Source organism: Erpetoichthys calabaricus, chromosome 11 (genome assembly GCF_900747795.2).
Source record: "Erpetoichthys calabaricus chromosome 11, fErpCal1.3, whole genome shotgun sequence".
NCBI lineage: Eukaryota > Metazoa > Chordata > Cladistia > Polypteriformes > Polypteridae > Erpetoichthys > Erpetoichthys calabaricus.
Genome location: NC_041404.2, coordinates 43019845 through 43042804, shown reverse-complemented (window position 1 = coordinate 43042804; position 22960 = coordinate 43019845). Strand labels below are relative to the sequence as shown.

General features: G+C 35.4%; 1 protein-coding gene across 5 annotated transcripts in view; it reads left to right on the top strand.

The window, feature by feature from the left end:
- Positions 1–22960, top strand: part of LOC114660357 (protocadherin alpha-C2-like) — a 480950-nt gene that overhangs the window by 26141 nt on the left and 431849 nt on the right. For 2 of the 5 annotated variants that reach the window (XM_051934060.1, XM_051934044.1), the window contains exon 1: positions 14413–16879. The exons of the other annotated variants lie outside the window; for them this stretch is intronic. In XM_051934060.1, the coding sequence (XP_051790020.1) occupies positions 14504–16879 (2376 nt within the window). In that variant the 5' untranslated portion in view covers positions 14413–14503. Of the gene's footprint in view, positions 1–14412; positions 16880–22960 lie in introns of those variants that run through there. 5 annotated transcript variants of the gene reach the window in all.

Genomic DNA, 22960 nt, shown 5'->3' with positions numbered 1-22960 from the left:
CTGGAAACGTGAAAGCGGGATATTTGATTACAAGAATTAGAGCTTATGATGCCGATACTGGTTACAATGCCTGGCTTTCTTATTCTCTAGGAGAAGCTACAAGTCCTTCCCTTTTCTCAGTTGGACGATTTACAGGAGAAATTAGAACTCTTTGAGCTATGGCTGAGGTAGATGCCAATGTACAAAAAATGATTATACTAGTGAAAGATGGCGGGAGCGTTTCATTTTCTTCATCTGCAACAGTAATCGTAACAATAGCTGAAAATATGGAAGAACCTGCTTTTTCCGAAATTAAACACAGTTCAAAACAAGAAAAAAAAAGAAAATACGGTGACATTTAACTTGATTATCATTTTGAGTTTCGTATCGTCTTTATTTTTCCTCGCCATTATTACTCTTGTCGCTTTACAGTGTCACAAAGCACATCACAGTTTCACAAGTGACAGGTATTTGGATAGCATCAATTACGCAGACGTTATCGGATCTCTTCATCACAGTCATCAAAATCAAGAACCAGAAAAACAATTCATGTTTATTGGTACAGGAATGAACAGAGATTCAGTGTCGGATGTATACAGCAATGGAAATACTCTTCTTATTTCCGACAATGGAGTTCGAATTGCACCCAAGGTAAGTAATCCTTCAAGTAAAAGTACGTTTGTCAAATATGTTTTTAGAACTGTGGACATGGAAAGCAAAACTGATAAGTTTAAATGATCAATTCCAATTGTACAGAACCTAATTGTATACTCCAGATATGTCGGTTTGTTTTGCTTCAGTACATTCTAGTGAGGAGATTTTTAAATATTTTTTCCAATGTTTTAAAAGGTTTATTCATTTTTTGTACATCTTTTTCCTAAGAAGCAGACTTATAATAAAATCAAGAATTCATAAATATTAGAAGCAAACATGAGGCAAAAATTAATGTCATCATCCTTTATACTTCTCATGTATACATTCAGGATGCCGTTGAGCTTTTAATTATGATTCAAGATTTTGAAGAGTTCATCTGGATTCAGACTTCTTCTTCTTCTTCTTCTTCTTCTTCAATAGTTATTCCCATTTTTAAAATAGGGTTATTATTATTATTATTTTTTTTTCACTAAACTTCTCCAATAGAGGATTCAGGATGGCTTTTATGGCCGAATACCTTTCCTGATGTCAACCAAGCTAACGGATTTATTTGCTTATATTAGCATGGAGGCTTTTATTAAATTGCCTATATGGAACTTAAATCAGACACTTAATATATTGATTATTCTTGAGCAAGGATTTATTACTGACACAAACAGTCACACATAGAGCTGGCTGAGGTGTGTGTGTCCCACATACAGATAGATGTCTTTTGAAAATCTTTTGTTGATGTCAGATTAACACCTACATCATAAATATTTTATCACTAGCCTTTTTTCCCAGAAAGAAATATAATCTTAAAACAAATTAGTGGTCACGCTAATGTAAAGTGTGTGATTTTTCATAAACTTGTTCTATTTCCCAAAATGCTGTTTTTTGACCTTTACAAGGAACTTAACATAAGCAGTGTTTCTAATCACAGGTGAAAAATCATATACATTACATTTGTAACATTTAAAGTTTGAAATTAATGAAGGCTAATGAGTGAATACGCAGCATTTTAAACAAACATGTCAGTTAAGGTTTTTGTGTGGTTGGCATTGAAACTCGTCTCATTACAAATGTTTTCAGGGCCCTGGAGCTCAAAAAAACCCCAAAACCCCAAACTGGTTAATGCAGAAAATTAAAACTCTCATCTATATGTCATTTTTCTTGGATTTTAAATTCATGACAATTTTTCGGAAATATGTTACACTGATCTAATTAGGTCTAAACATTGTTCAATTAAAATTCATGTTCATAATGCTAAGTTATAGCCCCCAAAAATTCCATTTAAATATCTATATTTGGTGATGAATTATGGTTCATTAAAAATACAACACAAAGTGTGCCAAATGTAGAAGTTTCCCAAAAATAGGTGTTTGAATAAACTTTAAATTTTCCGATATGATGGAATAAGCATTTAAGCACCCAAAAAGTAAAATCAAACCTTTGAAAATAGAAAGAAACCAAATGAAAATATAATGAACTTATGAAAATACAATGAATGTCAAAAAACTTTTTTGTGAAATACTAAGATCAGAGTTCCTTTTACATATTTTTTGTGGTATCTCCTATCTCTTACATTTTCAGTGTGTGCTTAATTTACATACAGAGAAATCAAAAAGAAGAAGAAAAACAGTCTAAATAACATTGAACGTATGCTCCTCCTCCTCCTCCTCTTCTTCTTCTTTTTTTGGCTGTTCCCTTTAGGGGTCGCCATAGTGGATCATCTTTTTCCATAAATTCCAGTCCTCTGCGTCTTGCTCTTTCACACTCACCACCTGCATGTCCTTTCTCAACACATTCATAAACCTTCTCTTAGGCCTTCCTCTTTTTCTCTTCCCTGGCAACTACCTGTATATCCTTAACATCCTTCTCCCAATATACTCAGCATCTCTCCTCTGCACATGTCCAAACCATCGCAATCTCGCCTCTCTGACTTTGTCTCCCAACTGTCCAACCTGAGCCGACCCTCTAATGTACTCATTTCTAATCCTGTCCAAACTCGATACACCTAGTGCAAATCTTAGCATCTTTAACTCTGCTACATCCAGCTCTGTCTCTTGCTTTCTGGTCAGTGCCACCATCTCTAACCCATATAACATAGCTGGTCTCAATACTGTCTTGTAGACCTTCCCTTTCACTCTTGCTGATACCCATCGGTCACAAATCATTCTTGACACTCTTCTCCAACCATTCCATCCTCCCTGCACTCCCTTTTTCATTTCTCTTCCACAATCCCCACTCTGTACTGTTCATCCCAAGTATTTAAACTCAACCACCTTTGCCAACTCTCCTCTCTGAACCTCACTATTCTACTGACCTCTCTCTCATTTACACACATTTGTTCTGTTTTGTTCCTACTGACCTTCTTTCCTCTCTTCTCTAGAGCTTATCTCCACCTCTCCAGGGTCTTCTCAACCTGTTCCCTACTACTGTTACAGATTACAATTTGTGCATTTCCCCTTGGGATTAATAAAGTATCTATCTATCTATCTATCTATCTATCTATCTATCTATCTATCTATCTATCTATCTATCTATCTATCTATCTATCTATCTATCTATCTATCTATCTATCTATCTATCTATCTATCTGTCTGTCTGTCTGTCTGTCTGTCTGTCTGTCTGTCTGTCTGTCTGTCTGTCTGTCTGTCTGTCTGTCTGTCTGTCTGTCTAATATCATCAGCAAACATCATAGTCCATGGGGGGACTCCTGTCTAATCTCGTCTGTCAACCTGTCCATCACCATAGCAAATATGAAAGGGTTCAGAGCCGATCTCTGATGTAATCCCACCTCCACCTTGAATGCATCCGTCACTCCTAATGCAGACCTCACCACTGTCACGCTTCCCTCATACATATCCTGTACAACTCTTACGTACTTCTCTGCCACTCCCGACTTCCTCATACAATACCACAACTCCTCTCGAGGCACCCTGTCATATGCTTTCTTCAGGTCCACAAAGACGCAATGCAACTCCTTCTGGCCTTCTCTATATTTCCCCATCAACATCCTCAGAGCAACTATACCTACTATACTTTTTCCATACTTTAAATGCTTATATCAAATTTGAATTATTAGTCTTCAAAGCAGAATAATGGAGCTATATAAAAAGCAAACTGAATTTACACATACACACATATATATAAATGCAAATATTAGCAGGAATTACTGTTTATCCATTACCTTGCATTAGTACTAATAATCATAAATTGTTGGTAGGATGTGTTGTACAAAAATGTCAGAACTATTAAATGTAACCTTCTTAGTGAACTAAGTTAATTAACAGATATTATTAAAATAGTGTTAGACAAAAACGACTCCTTGGTTTATTTAGATTGGTTCAGAAAATAAGTATACTAGAATAGTTTTCAGGGTTTACACCATTCTGGTATAACAGATATCTGATTTCATGAATGTAGACTATGATTTTATTGTTCAGAAAGTTATATTTATGAAAGTGTAAGAGTTTAAACTTTGATTGCAATCAAGGTAATAGTATAATTTTTGGTGCACTTCCTAAGTATTCCACTGGGTGTCACTGTTTTCTAGCTTTCTGCATTCAGTTAACATCCTCACTGGGAAGCCCTTCCCCTTTTATTTCAGTCTTTCCCACAAAACGGATTTGCCTTGCAATTTTTCCTTGTAGATTTTTCTTGCACATTATAGCAGACGTTGATTTTTGGATAGTTTTATTAGGGATCACTGGAAAACCAATCTGTGTATTTACAACGAGAATCTGCGCCAGAAAGCTATTACCGTGCACAATAATGATCTCTGAAAAATACTTAAGGTTTTATGGCTACAAGCGTCTTTTCCTGCTTTCAGCTGTTCTCGTGTGCTCCTGGGAAAATATATTTGCACATCTTCGTTATTCTGTTCCTGAGGAGTTAGTACCAGGGACGATTATTGGGAACATTATAAAGGATATGGGTCTCGACATAAAAAATCTTCAGGGTCGTGGTTTTCGTGCAATTTCTGGATCAAAACATCAGCTGGTGCAGGTAAACCATAAGACTGGCATGTTGTTTGTAAATGAAATTATTGACAGAGAAGTGCTTTGTGAAAGAGATAAGGTTTGTTTTATTAACGTTAAAATTGTTATTGATAAGCCCTTAGAAATACATCAAGCTGATATTGAAATTTTAGACATAAATGATAACACGCCGGCCTTTAGGGACAAGACTAAAATCTTAGATGTTTCAGAATCCACACCAATTGGTGCGCGTTTCCCATTAGAGGGGGCATTTGATCCTGATGCCGGTGTAAATTCTTTGAAATTTTATCAACTGAGCAAAACTGATTATTTCACACTAGAAGTAGAAGAGCTTACCAAGAACAATAAAATTCCCGTTTTAGTGTTACATAAATCTTTAGACAGGGAAGTGAAAGACAAATTACATTTTTCAATAACAGCCATCGATGGGGGAAGCCCCTCAAGATCTGGAAATATGAATATTAGTATAAAAGTTGACGATATCAATGACAATGCCCCCACCTTTGCAGAAAAAGTGTACTCAATAACATTGGTTGAAAATGCCCCTTTAGGTGCAATTGTTGTAAAGGTAAACGCTTCAGATTCAGACGAGGGCAGTAATGGTGAGATTATTTACACATTCGGACAATCGGTCCACAACAAACTATCCGAAAAGTTTAATTTGGATATTTATACTGGGGAAATAACAGTTAACGGCGTAATAGACTTCGAAGAAAATGAGTTTTATGAAATTGATATAAAAGCGACAGATAAGGGCCGAGTGCCCATGAGTAGCCGTTGCACCGTAATTATTAACATAAAAGACATGAATGATAACGCTCCCCTTATAGAAGTGACGTCGTTAACGAGTTCTGTTTTAGAAGATATAATACCAGGAACAGTGGTTGGACTTATCAGCATTACGGACCTTGATTCTGGCGTAAACTCTAAAGTGTCGTGCTATTCTTCGTATAACCCCCCTTTTGATCTGAAGGCATCATTTCAAGAAAATGTGTATTCTTTGGTAACAAATTCACGGCTGGATCGAGAGTCAGTATCCCAGTATAACATAACAATAACTGCTAAAGACTTTGGCCTTCCTCCATTGTCATCTTCTGAAACTGTTTTTATTAGCGTGCTGGATGTAAATGACAATCTTCCAAGATTTTTACGAGATCCTTACATATTCTATTTAGAGGAAAATAATACGCCTGGAGCCTCAATCCTTGAAGTTAGTGCAGTCGACGATGACACCAATGAGAATGCAATTGTTACATACTTTCTGGGTGAAAGTGAAGTTGCAGAAAAGCCCGTTGTACCTTTCCTCAGTATCAATTCTAACAATGGACAAGTACTTAGTTTTACAACTTTTGACTTTGAAGAAGTGAAAAATTTTTCCTTCACAGTGGTGGCAAAAGATTACGGATTGCCGTCGCTTAGCAGCAGCGTGTCTGTGAATGTTTTTATCTTGGATCAAAATGACAATCCTCCTGTTGTCGTGTTTCCAGTTGCGACGAATGGCACAGCAGTTGTTGAAGAGGTGATTCCAAAGAACGCGAAATCCAATTTATTGGTTTCAAAAATCAAAGCCTATGATGCTGATGTAGGTTATAACGCCTGTCTTTGTTTTTCTATGGAAGAGGCAACTGACAGGTCGCTTTTCAGTGTGGGGCGCTATACAGGTGAAATTAGGACACTTCGAGCTATGGCTGAGTCTGATGCCACTGTGCAAAAGATGGTTATACTGGTGAAAGACAGCGGCAGCATTTCGTTTTCTGCATCTGCAACAGTAATTATAACGACATCTGAAAATACGGAAGCACACGTGTTATCTGAAATTAAAAGCAGCTTAAGACAAGAAGAAACAGAAAATAAGATGACTTTTTATTTGATCATTGTTTTGAGTTCTGTTTCATCCTTGTTTATAATTAGTGTGATTACTCTTATTGCCTTTCAATGCAAGGGAAGACATCGAATTTTAATAAATAATGTGGATGGGACCGACTATGCAGAAGTGAGCGGATCTCTTTTCTTTAATCATCAGTATCAGACGGCACAAAAGCACTTCGTGTTAGTTGGACCAGAAGGCAACAATGATTCTGTAATAGGTTTGGGCAGCAATGGAAATACCCTCGTCTTTTCTGACAATGTAACGACAAATGCACAAATGGTAAGTGAGATTTATATATTACTAATTGTTTAAAGTACTGTACCGACTACATTACTTAAACGTTGTGCCTTGTAATAATGGATTATACGGTTCGGAATAAGTTTAGAAAGTTTTTTTTTAATATAAAAAACTTTCTTTCTTTCTTTCTTTCTTTCTTTCTTTCTTTCTTTCTTTCTTTCTTTCTTTCTTTCTTTCTTTCTTTCTTTCTTTCTTTCTAATTCCATCATTGTATTTTCTACAGTGATATGACTCTTTGTGGTATGAGAGGATGGTCACATTGCCTATTAAAGTCTGCTCCCTTACAACCATCACCTACTGTATACAATTAAGATACAGATCAGAAATATAAAAAAAAAGGATTATCGTTACAAGAATATTTATTTCTATAGCACATTTTCATACACAACACGTAGCTTAAATTACTTTACAAAATGTTAAGGAAAAACGTGCAAATAAGAAGAAAAATAATTTAGAAATAAATAAATACATAAATTTAACAAAATAAATACTGAACAATAATAAATATGAATAACTTCAGAAAAATCAAGTAACAGAGCTCTTAATACTGGATTATTTTTTTTAATTCATTTTTATATCTGTAATAATTATAATGATAATTCCAAATGTTATGGTTAGATAGACAGAGTATACAGAACAATAAAAATCTCAGCCTGCGAGATGCTTCATGATAATAGAATTATGGTAAAAGGATGCTAATAATATAACTAATCTTACTTTTCTTGATTTTTATTCTGGAGAAAATATAACTGCAAAGGGTTCCAAGGCCAAATGACGCCAGCCTCCTCTGAACAGTCAGGAATGTGTTTAAGCTGTTCTTTATTATTTTTATGCTTCACTCTAAAGTCAATGCAGTGGTTCTTGTCAACAGTTTGAGTGTACACATTCATTCCATACTCACTAGAGTACTTTGACCAGATGGTAGATGTTCAAGTATCTAAGAGTCTGACTGTGAATATATAGGGGATATGCACTTAGAAATACAAGAAGAAGCAAGATTATTCAGAGATTTGTAAAGTATAGGGGTATTTTGAAATCAACTCTAAAGGACAACATAACCAATGTAATGATGTTAAGACCAATAAGCTGTGTTCACATTTTATTTTACTGGTTAATGATCTTGCTGCTGCATTCTTTTTTAACTAGAACTGATTTATACCTTTTCAAGTAGTCCTGAGAAGGGTGTATTACAGTAGGCCAAAAACAAAAGTGTGAATTAGTGTTTCAGCCTCTTGTGATGTGATAAAAGGTCCAACTTTTACAAAGTTCTTTAAAAGAAAAAAAATACAGTATGGTTAATATGTAACATGAAGTTTTGGTCTTTTGTCAATAATAACACCTAAATACTTTTCTTCTGGCTTCTTGTAGTGGCAAAAGATCAAGTTTATTTTTAAAATGTATTCATTTATTCTGAAATGCCAGTAATTGGATCAGAGGGAACAGAGCTTTAGAGTCAATTAGTGCTATCAATAAGTAAAGCTGTATGTCATCTGCTAAGCTGTGGTAGTACACTATGTCAAATTCTCCAAGACAAAGGCCAAAAAAAATAAAGAACTACATAAGAACATTTATGTTTGGCACAATGCCCAAGTCTGGGTGATCAGTTAGTCTGAAACCCCTGCAGATTTGTTTTTTCTCTGTTCACTCTGACCATCTGACTTTATCATCAGACTGTTAATAAGAAGCTAAAAAAACAACGTTAAATTAAATGGCTCTACTTTTTCTAACAATGTTTTGTATGTAAGTGTGCATTGTTTATTTATGTTATGTATACTTTTTTATTATTATTCTTATCTAAATGTAATGTTTTTTTTTTTCTTTTTGAGCTATGTCCTTTGTGTAAAAATGAAATAAATGTTGTTGTTGCTGATGTTTTGAGATAATCTGGCCTAACGGGAGCATGTACATTAAAAATTAGAGTATGCACAGAATAAATCTTTTGAAGTACACCATATAGAATATAAAATATCATGGAACCTGAACTACAATCACAACTAAAAAACAATTTCCTACCTCTTATGTTGGATTGAAATAATTTTAAGACACTGCCTGGAAGACCCACACATTACCTAATGTAATTACCGAGAAGAACACTGTAATCTTTGATGCAAAATGCTACGCTTAAATGGAAGAGAATGAGAACATACATTTTGTCAGTGCCAGCATTAACTTGCAAATCATTACCTACTTAAACCAATGGAGTTCCTATACTATGATATGCTTAAGTTTAATAAATGCTGCAGAAGCCTCACATTTTTCATTTAAAGTTTTCAGGAGGCATTACACTGACTGAGTTGGGAAAGGTCAAAAACAATACTCTTGGATTTCACAATTATGACTTATAAGTTTATAAAAAATATATATTTTTATTTCTATTGCTTCAGTTGAATTGTATGGTGAAAATATCACTTTGTACTGTTTAAAAGGTTCATAGGAGGAATACTGTCAAATGTACAGTACAGCGTACAGTGAAATCATTAGATCTTCTAATCAACATGCAACACGTCAACACTTTTGGGTGCCATTATCATTGAGTATTATACTTTATCTCTTAACTTGTCTATCTAATTAAAACAAATGGTGCTTAAAGATTTTTTTGTCTGCTTTATCATTCTATTTAGTTTGTTTACTATGATCCTGTTCTACTCATGTTTATGACACAAATATAGTTTTTATTTAACACCACTATTGTCATCAGAATCTCATACATGACAAAAGTTAGTAGATGCCTCCAAAATGACTTAGAAGAATGATGAAGACCTTCACTGGACATCCCAAACGAGGATCACTCAGTCCTGCTTACTCCCAGCTACAATAGTAGACTTTAACTTAGATGGGCCCAAAGCAGGGGAAATGTATTTAATAGTTCAAAATACACATAACATTTTAAAAATGCCCTAGAAGAGGAGCAAACCAAGCAACACTCCATTTTGAGACCAAATGGCAACAATAACTAAGAAAAAATAAAAATAAAAATCTCAAAAAAGTAAAAAGTAAAAAGGAGTTGCCAAAATGTGATTTAAGATAAACAAATCTCTATGCAATAGCTCAGGAGTAACATAAAAATAGGGGGAAAAAAATAACAAATTAAAAAATAACAATGAAATAGACAAGAATGCAGACTGTTGTAAAACACCACTGCTGTCATTGGCCCTTTCTGTACACCACTTCAATTCAAAATTGAAAAACTTGTTTTATTATTTAGATTAATAATCTTGTGATGAGATTAATATTACATTTAGTGAAAGTGGATTAACTATGTTGTGTTTAATGATCAGAAGCATAAAAGATAATAATAATTTTGCAGGTATATATCGATGAATCCTACCTAACCAGATACAATTATTATGCTTATGTGCATGCAGTTAACTAACTTAATGGATTCCGAGAATAGTTTTCTAACACCTATTTATGATTTATAAAAATAAAGTGTCAGAAGACTTCTGAAACAGAGTCACAGTTTCACAAAAATCTGTCAAATTTTATTTCCAATTCATATATCAAGTTTCATGTGTTCAGAGGTGCGTTTTCCAAAAGGACTGTAATACTAAGCACAGTATAAATTTCATCCTAAAATTGATTGTTAATGTGCAAGTGTTTCTCAAACCCCATTGTAATTAAAGTAACACATTATATACTTCCTGATCTATATACACCCTGACTCACTTGTTAAAGACTAAGTGTTTCTTAAAATGGCTACCTCTTGTGCCAACCATGGTGACCCACATAATACATTTAATTTATGTCATGAGTGTTCTCTGAACAAATCAAATGCTATGGTTTATACTAGAAATGCTGTCATTTTTTATGATTAAATTCACAGATGCATTTGTAGGATTATACATTACACATAAATCAGGATAATTTAAATAAATATGCAACTATTACTTTTTTTAATGATTTCCAGGAAATGCACCCCATTTTCCTTTTAAACTTAAAGATGAACTCAAACTCATTTCTATATTAGTAATATTATATGCTATCAGTGTGAGTAAAAAGTTTGTTAATTTTCTTTAAAAGTGATGAACAAGTGCCACATGCTGTTAAGTTTTAAGTTTCCAAAAAAAAACCAATGATGTCCTTGTGGGACTAATCAGTTTGCCACAATACAGTAATCCCTCGCTATATCACGCTTCGCCTTTCGCGGCTTCACTCCATCGCGGATTTTATATGTAAGCATATTTAAATATATATCGCAGATTTTTCGCTGCTTCGCGGGTTTCTGCGGACAATGGGTCTTTTAATTTCTGGTACATGCTTCCTCAGTTGGTTTGCCCAGTTGATTTCATACAAGGGACGATATTGGCAGATGGCTGAGAAGCTACCCAGCTTACTTTTCTCTTTCTTTTGCGCTGACTTTCTCTGATCCTGACGTAGGGGGATTGAGCAGGGGGGCTGTTCGCACACCTAGACGATACGGACGCTCGTCTAAAAATGCTGAAAGATTATCTTCACGTTGTGATCTTTTGTGCAGCTGCTTCCTGAAACGACATGCTGCAAGGTGCTTCGCATACTTAAAAGCTCGAAGGGCACGTATTGATTTTTGATTGAAAAACAAACTCTGTCTCACTTTGTCTGCTCCTGACGGAGGGGGTGTGAGCTGCCGCCTTCAACAGCTTTGTGCCGCGGTGCTTCACATACTTAAAAGAAAAACAGCCCTATTGATCTGTTTGCTTTTCTCTATCTCTGTGACAGTCACTGCTCCTGACAAGCACTCCTTTGAAGAGGAAGATATGTTTGCATTCTTTTAATTGTGAGACGGAACTGTCATCTCTGTCTTGTCATGGAGCACAGGTTAAACTTTTGAAAAAGAGACAAATGTTTGTTTGCAGTGTTTGAATAAAGTTTATGTCTCTCTACAACCTCCTGTGTTTCTGCGCAAATCTGTGACCCAAGCATGACAATATAAAAATAACCATATAAACATATGGTTTCTACTTCGCGGATTTTCTTATTTCGCGGGTGGCTCTGGAACGCAACCCCCGCGATGGAGGAGGGATTACTGTATCACCTAAAAGTCCTCAGTGACTGCAAATTACCTGTCTGTGCAGGTGTGACTAAGCTCCAATAGGCAGATAAAAATCAATGGACATCAGCTACAGTCAGTGAGGTTACTGGCATGACATGTACAGCTTATCCTATATTCTCACGCTAGTAATTTGACTCCAAGACCAAACTCTTGTCATACACCTGGAAGGGGTCCTTGCAAGCAAGCTGCTCATTTATATTTACATTTATTTACTTGGCAGATCGTTTTATCCACGGTTACTTGTAAAAAAGGTCAACATAATCATGTAAACAGCAGTATGGGGACTGTTTGGGAACAGGTGTTACAGGACAGGTTACGAGATTGATAATCACATGTGAAGAGCTCAGCACAAAATCCAAGCCAGTTGCTTTTCCCAGGTGACAAAACCTAATAGCTAATATCAGTTAGGCAGAAATCCACTAAACAAGAGAGTTTTCAAACACTTTTTAAACGCATTGATGAAGCCAGAATTGTAAATGGATTGGGCAGCTAAGTCAACCCATTAGACTTAAACATGAAATGAGCCTGGACTGAGATTTGATACCACAGAGAAGTAGTGATCCAGAACTGAGTGGATGAGAAGGAGCTGAACACCTCACATGTGTCTACCTATAAATAGGTGCTGACCCACTTACTGCTCTCTAGGCAAGATCAAGGATATGAACTTAATATGCGCTAGTTCTGGAAGCCAATGTAGTGATCTGTAAAGAGGAATGACATGTGCTAGCCTTCGCTGTTTGAACACTAGACATGTTGCTGTATTTTGAATCATTTGGAGTGGCTTGGTGACCTGTGCTGGTACTCCTTCCATGAAGAGACTTGCAGTAGTCAATGTAGTCAAAACCAAAGCCTGCACCAGAAGTTGGGATGCATACCTTGTCAGATATGGTCTTATCTCCCAAATATTATATAAAGTGAATCTGAAAAACTTAGAGACCATAGCAACATGGTCCCTAAAGGACAGTTGGTCATAGATCACCACCTCCAAATTGCATACCGACTTGGCATGTGTTACCAATAATGATTGAAAATGAACAGAGAAAAGGTTGCTGAAAAGACAGACAAGCTAGGATAAGAAGAAAGTCCATCTTTACCAGGTTGAGCTGATAGGAATGGTGTTCCTTCATCCAGGTTTCAATATTAATGAAAAGATGAGATTCTAGCTGATGCCATGTGATCATCTGGAGGAAATGATAGTTATTACTGCATACAGTATCATCAGCATAACACTGATAAGAAAAACCATGGGATTTGATGTTCCTTGAACTAAACTCCTGAAGAACGAATCACTAGACTATTAGGTATCCAGGTGCTCCAATGTATAGCTCCAACACCAAGGACTGTTTAGACCCAGAACCATGCATCGTGGAATAAACATGGTGCTTTTAGGTAGTTCTTGGTCACTCAGATAGCTTTCTTTACTATACCTGCAAGGGCTGCTTCTTGAAGTAAACACCGCAAGTACTTGGGACAAAACCTAAAAATGTGCTCTGGTATGCATGCTTCTACAATATTAATCATTTCTTCAAAAGCAGAGGTTAGCTAATATTATTTAGACTTTTTGTAGGAGATTGCATGCAATGTGGTACTACAAATTGTACAGTATGGTTACTTTTTAATTTTCAAGGTTACGGTATTATCTCTCCAATTGTGATGCTCGTTTTACAGTTGTTTTTTTTTTTTGTGCCACTATAAAGTGCATAGTACAGTGACCCTTAAACACCTTCACACATTTTTCCCTGTTATGTTTATTGGTTCACCCAGATATACAGTAGCTATCTCCATTGATGGTATCTCAATCCTCTAGGTTTATTAAAACATCTACTCCTATATATTAATGGTTATAATTTAATAAGTATAACATTTAAGAATTAGGTTCAACATGCCGTAACACTGAACCCTTTCACTAAGCTGCACACCATGATATATATAGGCAAACATTTTAAAAAATGTCCTATGTATCCAGCAATGCAGCTGAGATGTGAAATGAGTTTAGCAGACCCAACTCTAGGAACCATATTAAGTGACTTCTTTAATGATGCAGTTTACTGAACTTGGAGAATAATGTCAAGGGATAAGATTTGAACTGGATGTGTATCCCGCATATCCATCATTTTCTGTAAACACTCCATAAATAAACGAGTTCTAGTTAAACACTTCAGAGGATTTAATTAGCATTAAGCATGTGATCAAAAATCCACTAGAAAGAAATGCATGAAGCTCAAACTGAAATTGCAGACATAAAAAGAGGCTATGACAGTTTCTTGTTTAGCTGTTCCAAGAAGCTGAGAACTATTATCATCAATACGTTTAAAGATTTCCTGTTTAGACATGAAATATACCATGATAAATATAGAAAACGAACAAAAAGCAAACAACAAAAAAATCAATCTGGGGTTCACTTCAAGAAACAAAACATTTAAGTGGAATTTTCAGTTTTTAAATGTTGTTTTATTAGAGAAACACAAGGTGTCACTACAATCTAACTTTCTTAATTTTGAAGAAATATTGATAGGATGCCCTATGCGTGTTTTTCAGCAGACAAACAACATTGATTTTGTTCTTCTTATCCTATTTAGAAGTCAGTGCACTATTCGGGTTGCATGCATGTTTGAATCGAAATTACTGGAAAACAGTTTTCTGAATTCATAACGACTGTCTGTGCACAGCCTTTTAATGTAAACGCTAATAATGAACAATTCAGAACAAAGAAGACGGCCTGGCTGGAACCGGATTGTTTTATTTTTGGCTATTCTTGCGTGGTATGGGAAAACTGCGTTCGCACACCTACGTTATTCTATTACAGAGGAGTCAATACCCGGGACGATTATTGGAAACGTTATAGGAGATTTGGGTTTTGATATAAAACACCTTGAAGATCGAGGTTTCCGTGTCATTTCTGGATCAAAACAGCAGCTGCTGCAGGTAAATCACAAGACCGGAATCCTATTCGTGAGTGAAATAATTGATAGAGAATTGTTATGTGAAAGAGAGAAGGCCTGTTTTATTAACATTAAGATTGTTATTGAAAATCCATTAGAAATACATCAAGTTGAAACTGAAATTATAGACATAAATGACAATTCACCGGCCTTCACAGAAAGTGAAAGGATACTAGAAATTTCAGAATTAACGCAAGTAGGCTCTCGTTTTTCACTAGACGGGGCCTATGACCCTGATTCTGGTGTTAATTCATTAAAATTCTATCAATTGAGTCAAAACGACCGTTTTGCGCTGGAAGTAAAGGAAGGAACCAAGAAAAATAAAATTCCGGTGTTAGTGTTACAAAGCACCTTGGACAGAGAAGCAAAAATAAAACATTATTTTTTGTTAACCGCTATTGATGGAGGTAATCCTCCAAGATCTGGAAATATGAATATCACTGTGATAGTTAGTGACGTTAATGACAACGCACCAGGTTTTGCTGAGGATATGTACTCCGTAACATTAGAGGAAAATTGTCCGTTAGGTACGCTTGTTCTGCATTTAAATGCTTCCGATTTAGACGAGGGCAGTAATAGCGAGATTGTTTATTCCTTAAAAGACACCATAAAAAGTAAAATTTCGGAATTGTTTCATTTAAATATTCTTACAGGAGAAATAACAGTTAAAGGTGTGATTGATTTCGAAGAAAATGAATTGTATGAGTTTGAAGTAAAAGCTACAGATAGAGGAACAGTACCAATGAATAGCGACTGCACTGTTTTAATTAAAATAAAAGATGTAAATGATAACGCACCTCTGATAGAAATAACATCACTATCGAGTTCTGTTTTGGAGGATGTAAAGCCAGGCACAGTAGTCGGATTAATCAGCATTACGGACCTTGACTCAGGTATTAATTCTAAAATAACATGCACCTCATCTGAAAACCTTCCTTTTGAGGTGAAGCCTTCATTTCAGGAAAATCTGTATTCTTTATTAACAAAGTCACGACTGGACAGGGAATCAGCATCTCATTATAACATAACAATAACCGCAAAGGACTTTGGCCATCCTTCTCTATCATCTTCTGAAACTGTTTCACTGAATGTGTTGGACGTAAATGATAACCCTCCTAGATTTCTGCAAGATTTTTATACATTTTACATTAAAGAAAATAACACCCCTGGAACCTCGATCCTTGCAGTAAGCGCGGTTGATGTTGACGCGAATGAAAATGGTCTTGTCTCATACTACCTGAGAGAAAATGAAGCAACTCAGAAGCCAGTAGTGCCCTTTCTTAGCATCAATTCCGACAACGGACAAGTGTTTAGTTTTACAACATTTGACTTTGAAAATGTAAAATACTTTAAATTTATTGTTATAGCCAAAGACTCTGGAGTGCCTTTACTCAGCAGCAGCGTAACAGTGACTGTTTTTATTTTGGATCAGAACGACAATCCACCGGTTATCGTTTTCCCACCTCCCACAAATGGAACTGCGATTCTGGAAGAAACGATTCCGAGAAATGTGAAGGCAGGATATTTAGTTACACGAATAAGAGCCTACGATGCTGATGTGGGATATAACGCTTGGCTTTCTTTTTCAATAGAAGATTCTGTTGACCGGTTACTTTTCAGTGTTAGACGCTTTACCGGTGAAATTAGGACTCTCCGAGCGATAACGGATTCTGATGTCACTATTCAGAAGATGATTGTTCAGGTAAAAGACAGTGGAAGCGTTACATTTTCAGCTTCAGCAACAGTAATTGTGACAATAGCTGAAAATATAGAAACACATGCTTTTGCAGAAGTCAAAAGTACCAGTACACGAGAAGTGCAAGAAAACAATATCACATTTTACCTGATTGTCATTTTGAGTTCAATGTCGTCTTTATTTATAATCACTGTAATTACTGTCATCGGTTTCCGGTGTCACCGAGCACATCACAACTTACTCCGTGAGCAGTATTTAGGGGACACGAGCTACGTTGAAGTGAGCGGGTCTCTTTTTCACGAGTACCAAGCCGCAGGAAAACGTTTGGTGATTCTTGGACCAGAAGTGAACAGAGATTCTCTTATTGATGTGGGGAGTAATGGAAGCACACTCGTCATTTACGACAGTGGAACTGCAGTCCAGCATGTGGTAAGTTATTTTTATTTTAATCTCTTTCTTGTGATTTTTCTTTTAGCACCAAACACCTTCCTTTATGACAGTGTGGCGTAAAATAGCACAGCAGCAATCACCAAACCATCATATTTTATAATGATACCACGATTACGGATGACCAATAATGATTTTAAATTTACACTTTGCTAAATCGTTCCTCGAAAAATCATGTCATGCTGTGTAGGGTTCTTTGAATATTAAAGTGGTTCTTTGAGCTTTAAAGAGGTTCATAGTACATGAAAAAATCTGAACTTTGTCTTTATTATAATAAGCCACAAAAGTCATTTTAAAATAGAGAACCCACGGGCATTCCGGTCTGTTTTTATGTAATCATAGATATTTGTGGAACCTGTTTTGGAGCTAATTTAATAAGCCTTCTTTCTGGAGCCTATATGTGGATGTTTCTTTAGGGAACCTAAAATGTTTCCTAGGCCATGGATATGAAGAACCAGTTTGCTAACTTTTACTTTTTTATATTGGAGAATTAACACATTTTTTATTTCTTTAGTTTTTAGATTTCTTTATTGTTATATACATTTTTCTTTCATTTTTAAATGGCACAGAAACAAACTTTATATGCAATAAGCCTTTGATAGATTTCTTGACCTCTTTTGTTTTTGTCATTCTAACCTGAATTGAAATGTTACTGCTGTCACACTAGACTGGTTTAATACTTTCGTAGTGGCAACTTAAGCTTTATGCAATATAAATTAAAGCTAATGTTATATCTTAAAGGTAAATATTTTTAAAATTCTATTTCTACTTTTATAAGGTTACAGAACACAACTGAGGAAAAAGTGGAAAAGATGAATTTTGTCTTTTGCATAAATATGACATTCTTTTGTCACATGATAATAAAATCAGTTGACTTCTGCCAGAATACACTTATTGGGAAAAGTTGTTTTTACATTATGGTACTAATATTACATATACAGATAACTGTCCTAAAAGTCATTCAACTGAAATAAATACACTTTACATTACTTTGTTAATTATCAATAGTTATTTAGTCTCAATTGTCCTTGAAATTTGTATCCATCAGTGGAGAAAAAAGAAAGAGTGACAAATAATATCAGAGGCAGCTGCCATGAATCAGCCAGATATGCTTTGCAATGCATCTCTCTTACAAGAGCTAGGCTTCAACAGATGATTTGCATTAGTTGTGTTAAGCTTTAAAACTGTGTTATTGTTGCTTCTGTCTCCAAACTGAACATAATGTCCTGGAAAGTTTAAACTGAACTTAGTGTACATTTATGAAATTTAAGAGTATCCAAACTTGCAAAAAATGTTAAAATATGTTCCTGTTCAACCTAGAGTTTGGAGGCCTGAAGTTTTAAATACAGGGATTCAATGGTCAGAATGCTGTCAAAGATGACTCCTAACTAGTGTATGAAGTGCTAAAACAATCAAAGTAGGGTTCTTGTTTTTCAGTTGGAGTTTCTAAGAAGATATTAAGTTTTGTTAATGTTCAGGTGTTAGAAGTTATTAGACATTTTAGCACTAATAGAGTTAGGAAGAGCAAATACGTCTAGATATTGCTGTTGGGTATCTTGAAGTGATCTTCATGTATGAACAAGTAAGTGGGATATGTCAACAGGAAAGGGAATTACTTCTCAGGTTAGAAAAAATAAATTAAACTGAAGGAAAATCTCAGGGTAGAGCTTTGAGAAAGCTGGGTGTACCACAAAAGACATCTCATTACATGCATCCACAAAAATACAAACGCATAGAGAACATAATTGGAAAAAAAAAGAAACACTTTTAGCACGTTTATTATAGTATTTGCAAAGGAGAACTAAAATAGTTGGAAATTTAGCATTGCGTGTAAGGAGAAGTTCCTTCAATAAACAAACAAAAATTGTCATAAAGTTGTGGCATGGTTAAAAATTTAGATAAAACCAATTGAATATTGCTGCAATGAGCTGGCGCCTTGCCCAGGATTTGTTCCTGCCTTGCGCCCTGTGTTGGCAGGGATTGGCTCCAGCAGACCCCTTTGACCCTATGTTAGGATATAGTGGGTTGGAGAATGACTGACGGAGTGACAATTGAATATCAGTATGTTGTAGAGTGCTGAATTGAAGTGTTGCAGGATTTTAGATTGAAATGATGTGTTATTGAATTTTAGATGTAAAGAACAATTCAGATGTCCTGCAGTGGGTTGGCACCCTGCCCGGGATTGGTTCCCTGCTTTGTGCCCTGTGTTGGCTGGGATTGGCTCCAGCAGACCCCCATGACCCTGTGTTCGGATTCAGCGGGTTGGAAAATGGATGGATGGATGGAACATTTCAGAATTGGATATAAAGAAAAATGTGATATGACATGATTATTATATCCATCCATCCATCCATTTTCCAACCCGCTGAATCCGAATATAGGGTCACGGGGGTCTGCTGGAGCCAATCCTAGCCAACACAGGGCACAAGGCAGGGAACCAATCCCGGGCAGGGTGCCAACCCACCGCAGGACACACACAAACACACCCACACACCAAGCACACACTAGGGCCAATTTAGAATCGCCAATCCACCTAACCTGCATGTCTTTGGACTGTGGGAGGAAACCGGAGCGCCCGGAGGAAACCCACGCAGACACGGGGAGAACATGCAAACTCCACGCAGGGAGGACCCGGGAATCGAACTCAGGTCCCCAGGTGTCCCAACTGCGAGGCAGCAGCGCTACCCACTGCGCCACCGTGCCGCCCATGATTATTATATAACATGATCAATTTTTTCAACACATGATTTTTGCATCATGAAGAAATAAAGTCATCTCCTGCCTTGATTATTTACAGCGATGAATACTGCATTTTTTGAACTGGAAACTTCTGTAATTTATAATCATCTCCTATTAAATACTTGTCTATTCTGAAAACCACTAGATCTAAAAAAAAATAATAATAATAATAATTTATTTATTCCAAGACAAGCAAAAAAATTATAAATGGTTCTTCTTTATTACTTGTAGCTTTCTTCCATGAACGTTATTAATTGAGTATATTTGCTTCAAAGAAACTTTGAAGAATGTGTCTTACTTACGAAATTACATATAAGCACTTTAGTAAAGGGGTAAATATGATATTGTCAAAGCTACATCAGTAGCATTGGTGTTACTAGATAGATAGATAGATCTTTATTGTCATTGTCACTTTTACAAAGGAACAACGAAATGATGTGCAGACCACATCACACAGGAGTTGACACCCAAATGACTGTCTATAAAATTTTTGTGCAGTGTTTTGCGCTGATATCATCAAGGGTGAAAATAGATAGATAGATAGATAGATAGATAGATAGATAGATAGATAGATAGATAGATAGATAGATAGATAGATAGATAGATAGATAGATAGATAGATAGATAGATAGGTACTTTATTAATCCCAATGTGAAATTCACAAATATCACCATCATCACCCTCCTACCTCAACAGTCCACAAACTACTCTTTGAACAAATCCACATGTAGACATTTTTAGATTGCTGAGGCCATTGACGTCAATATATCAAGCTCATGCATTTCACAATTTGCTTTTAACTAATATTAATCAATCTGGTATTCATAGACTTAATTGAAACAGAGATAGAGTTAAAAGAGGGTGGCAGGGTGTAATAGTTCAGAAAAACTTTATTGGTTATTTATTTCAGTCTGGAAAAGTAGACAATTCCAGATTGCAGAGGTAGTCACCAATGATTTTAGAAGTGCAGTACATCACTCTATTTTATCGCAAAAGCTTAGTGTGATGGAGAAACACAAAAAACATGTATTTAGTTCAAAGAAAAATGGTCATTGCTTCTTTTTTAAATTCACATTTCTCAATGTGTTTTTCAAAAAGAACATGATAACATACAGTATGTGTAGGTATCTCATATTAGAGAGTCAGAAGTGATGGTGCCCAGTAGCCTGAAGTTCTCTGCTATATCTGTCACCTTGTCATTAATCTGTAAAACTAATATTGATTTTTTGGTTTGTCTTTTGTTAACATTTTACAATTAAGGCATTATTTTACAACTGTTCACCCTATAGTCAAACTGGTATAGATCCAAGTCGATGTCAGATAGAAATTTGATGAATCAAATACTTTCACTATAATACAGCGGTTCTCAAACTGTGGGGCACGCCCCCCTAGAGTAACAAAAAAGGGGGCGCGAATGTTGCCATATGTGGTGTAATTTTGCTATTCGTAAGGATATTTTAAACTTGTAGCAGTGTATCGGCAGCAAAAAATATAGGAATAAATTTTATTAGGGTTTCAAAAAAACATTAGGGGGGTGCGATTAAAACTGTTATGAAAACTCGGGTCGCAAATACTCAAAGGTTGAGAAATGCAGTGTTTGGGTCTCCAGACAGTGAAGCAGAATTACTGTGCTCAATTGAGAGGTTAAAAATATTTAATAAAATGGAAGCAATCTAACTAGTGTGGGTTTAAATACACATTAATTTAAAATCAAATTTAAAAGTACAAAGAAATTTGTTAATATATGACACAATGTTGCAGCACATCCTTTAAACAGCAATGGGCTTTATAGCTTTTTATTTATCTATTATAAAAGAATTAGGGCTCCAGCCTATACTAGATTTACACCTTAGCACTTCCATGTGATATTTGAAAACTAGCTCTAAACAACTAGATATCTGGCAAACATTTGAAATGTGTCCAACAATAATGAATATGTATCCTCATGTGCTCACCAACATATTAATTTAATTTTATAAAGAAATAAAATTAAAACATTTGGAAATCATTCTAATTATTAATATTTCATATTTTGTCATGACTGTTGAAAATGCAGGCAATATACGAGATATGTATTTAATAAATGTGATGGAACCTGCAAACAGAGGAAAATGATGTCATCAAGTAAACAGAATGAGCTGCAAGTTGAAGAACAACACACACACACACACACACACACACACACACACACACACACACACACACACAAACACACACACAACAAAAACCTTTGACACATTTCCTTATTCAACTGATATTGTGAAGGAGATATCATGGTGGACTTATCTATCTCTAGGCAACTGGAAACATTTTATATTTATTTTATACTTTTATACATTGTTGTTTCTCTTGGAGAGCAATATTACTCATATGTTGCATATTGGTCAGACATGCAAGTATGAATGTCACTATACACAGCATGTGGGAGAAAATTACTATGATTTACTGCTACTTCTTTATATAGCAAGTCAGCAAAATGCATTTTAGAAGTTAAAGATCAAAGTGATTATCATGCAAACTGCACTCTTTGGGAAGGTTAGAAATGTCAGACGTGAGTATTGAAATTCACAACATATAGGCTGATTATTAGTCTGACTACTTGCAAGTTTTGAAAAACATGATCTACTAATTGACACTCTAGCTTACTGTACATTGAAAAAAGTATAACATTAATGTTGTTCATTCAACGTAAATTTTCTGTTTCAAGCAACTTAAGATTAGTCATTTAGTGTTGTAGCTTGAAATATTTGGTTTCAGATCTCAATCAAAGTAAAAGAAAATGTTTGTACCAAAGTAAGTTATGGTGGAGGGAATAAACGTAGAAATCCTATTTCAGTTAACTTAATATTTTAGTTTGTTCATGTGCTGTGTTTGAGGGGCCGTTTGTATTTTCTTCCGGTTGAACTTTCCAGCGTGATGGCTTTCCAAATGCTAAAAAAGAAGAACAACTTAAAAAATAGATTTAGTATAAAACAACTGAATTGCACCCAATCACTCTAAATGATTTGCCTCAACTTAAAAATTGTGGGTTCAATAAGCTAAAAAGAATTATATTGGTTCAGATTGAAAATATTAAGTGTGAATCATCACCTTTTTTTCAGTGTAAGGTGTAGGGTTGGCCCTGATAATTTTCCTGTCCCATAATCTCAGATCTACTGAACATCTTAAGTTCTTTACAAAATATTTAGCAAAGAGTTAAGTTTGTCTTATGTACAATAGGCATGCAATCACAAAAGAGATGGAAGATGAACATTGAATTTAAGGAAGATTCATCAACAATAAAAATCAACACAAACTCCTGTAACAGTAGACTCTAGGGATGCA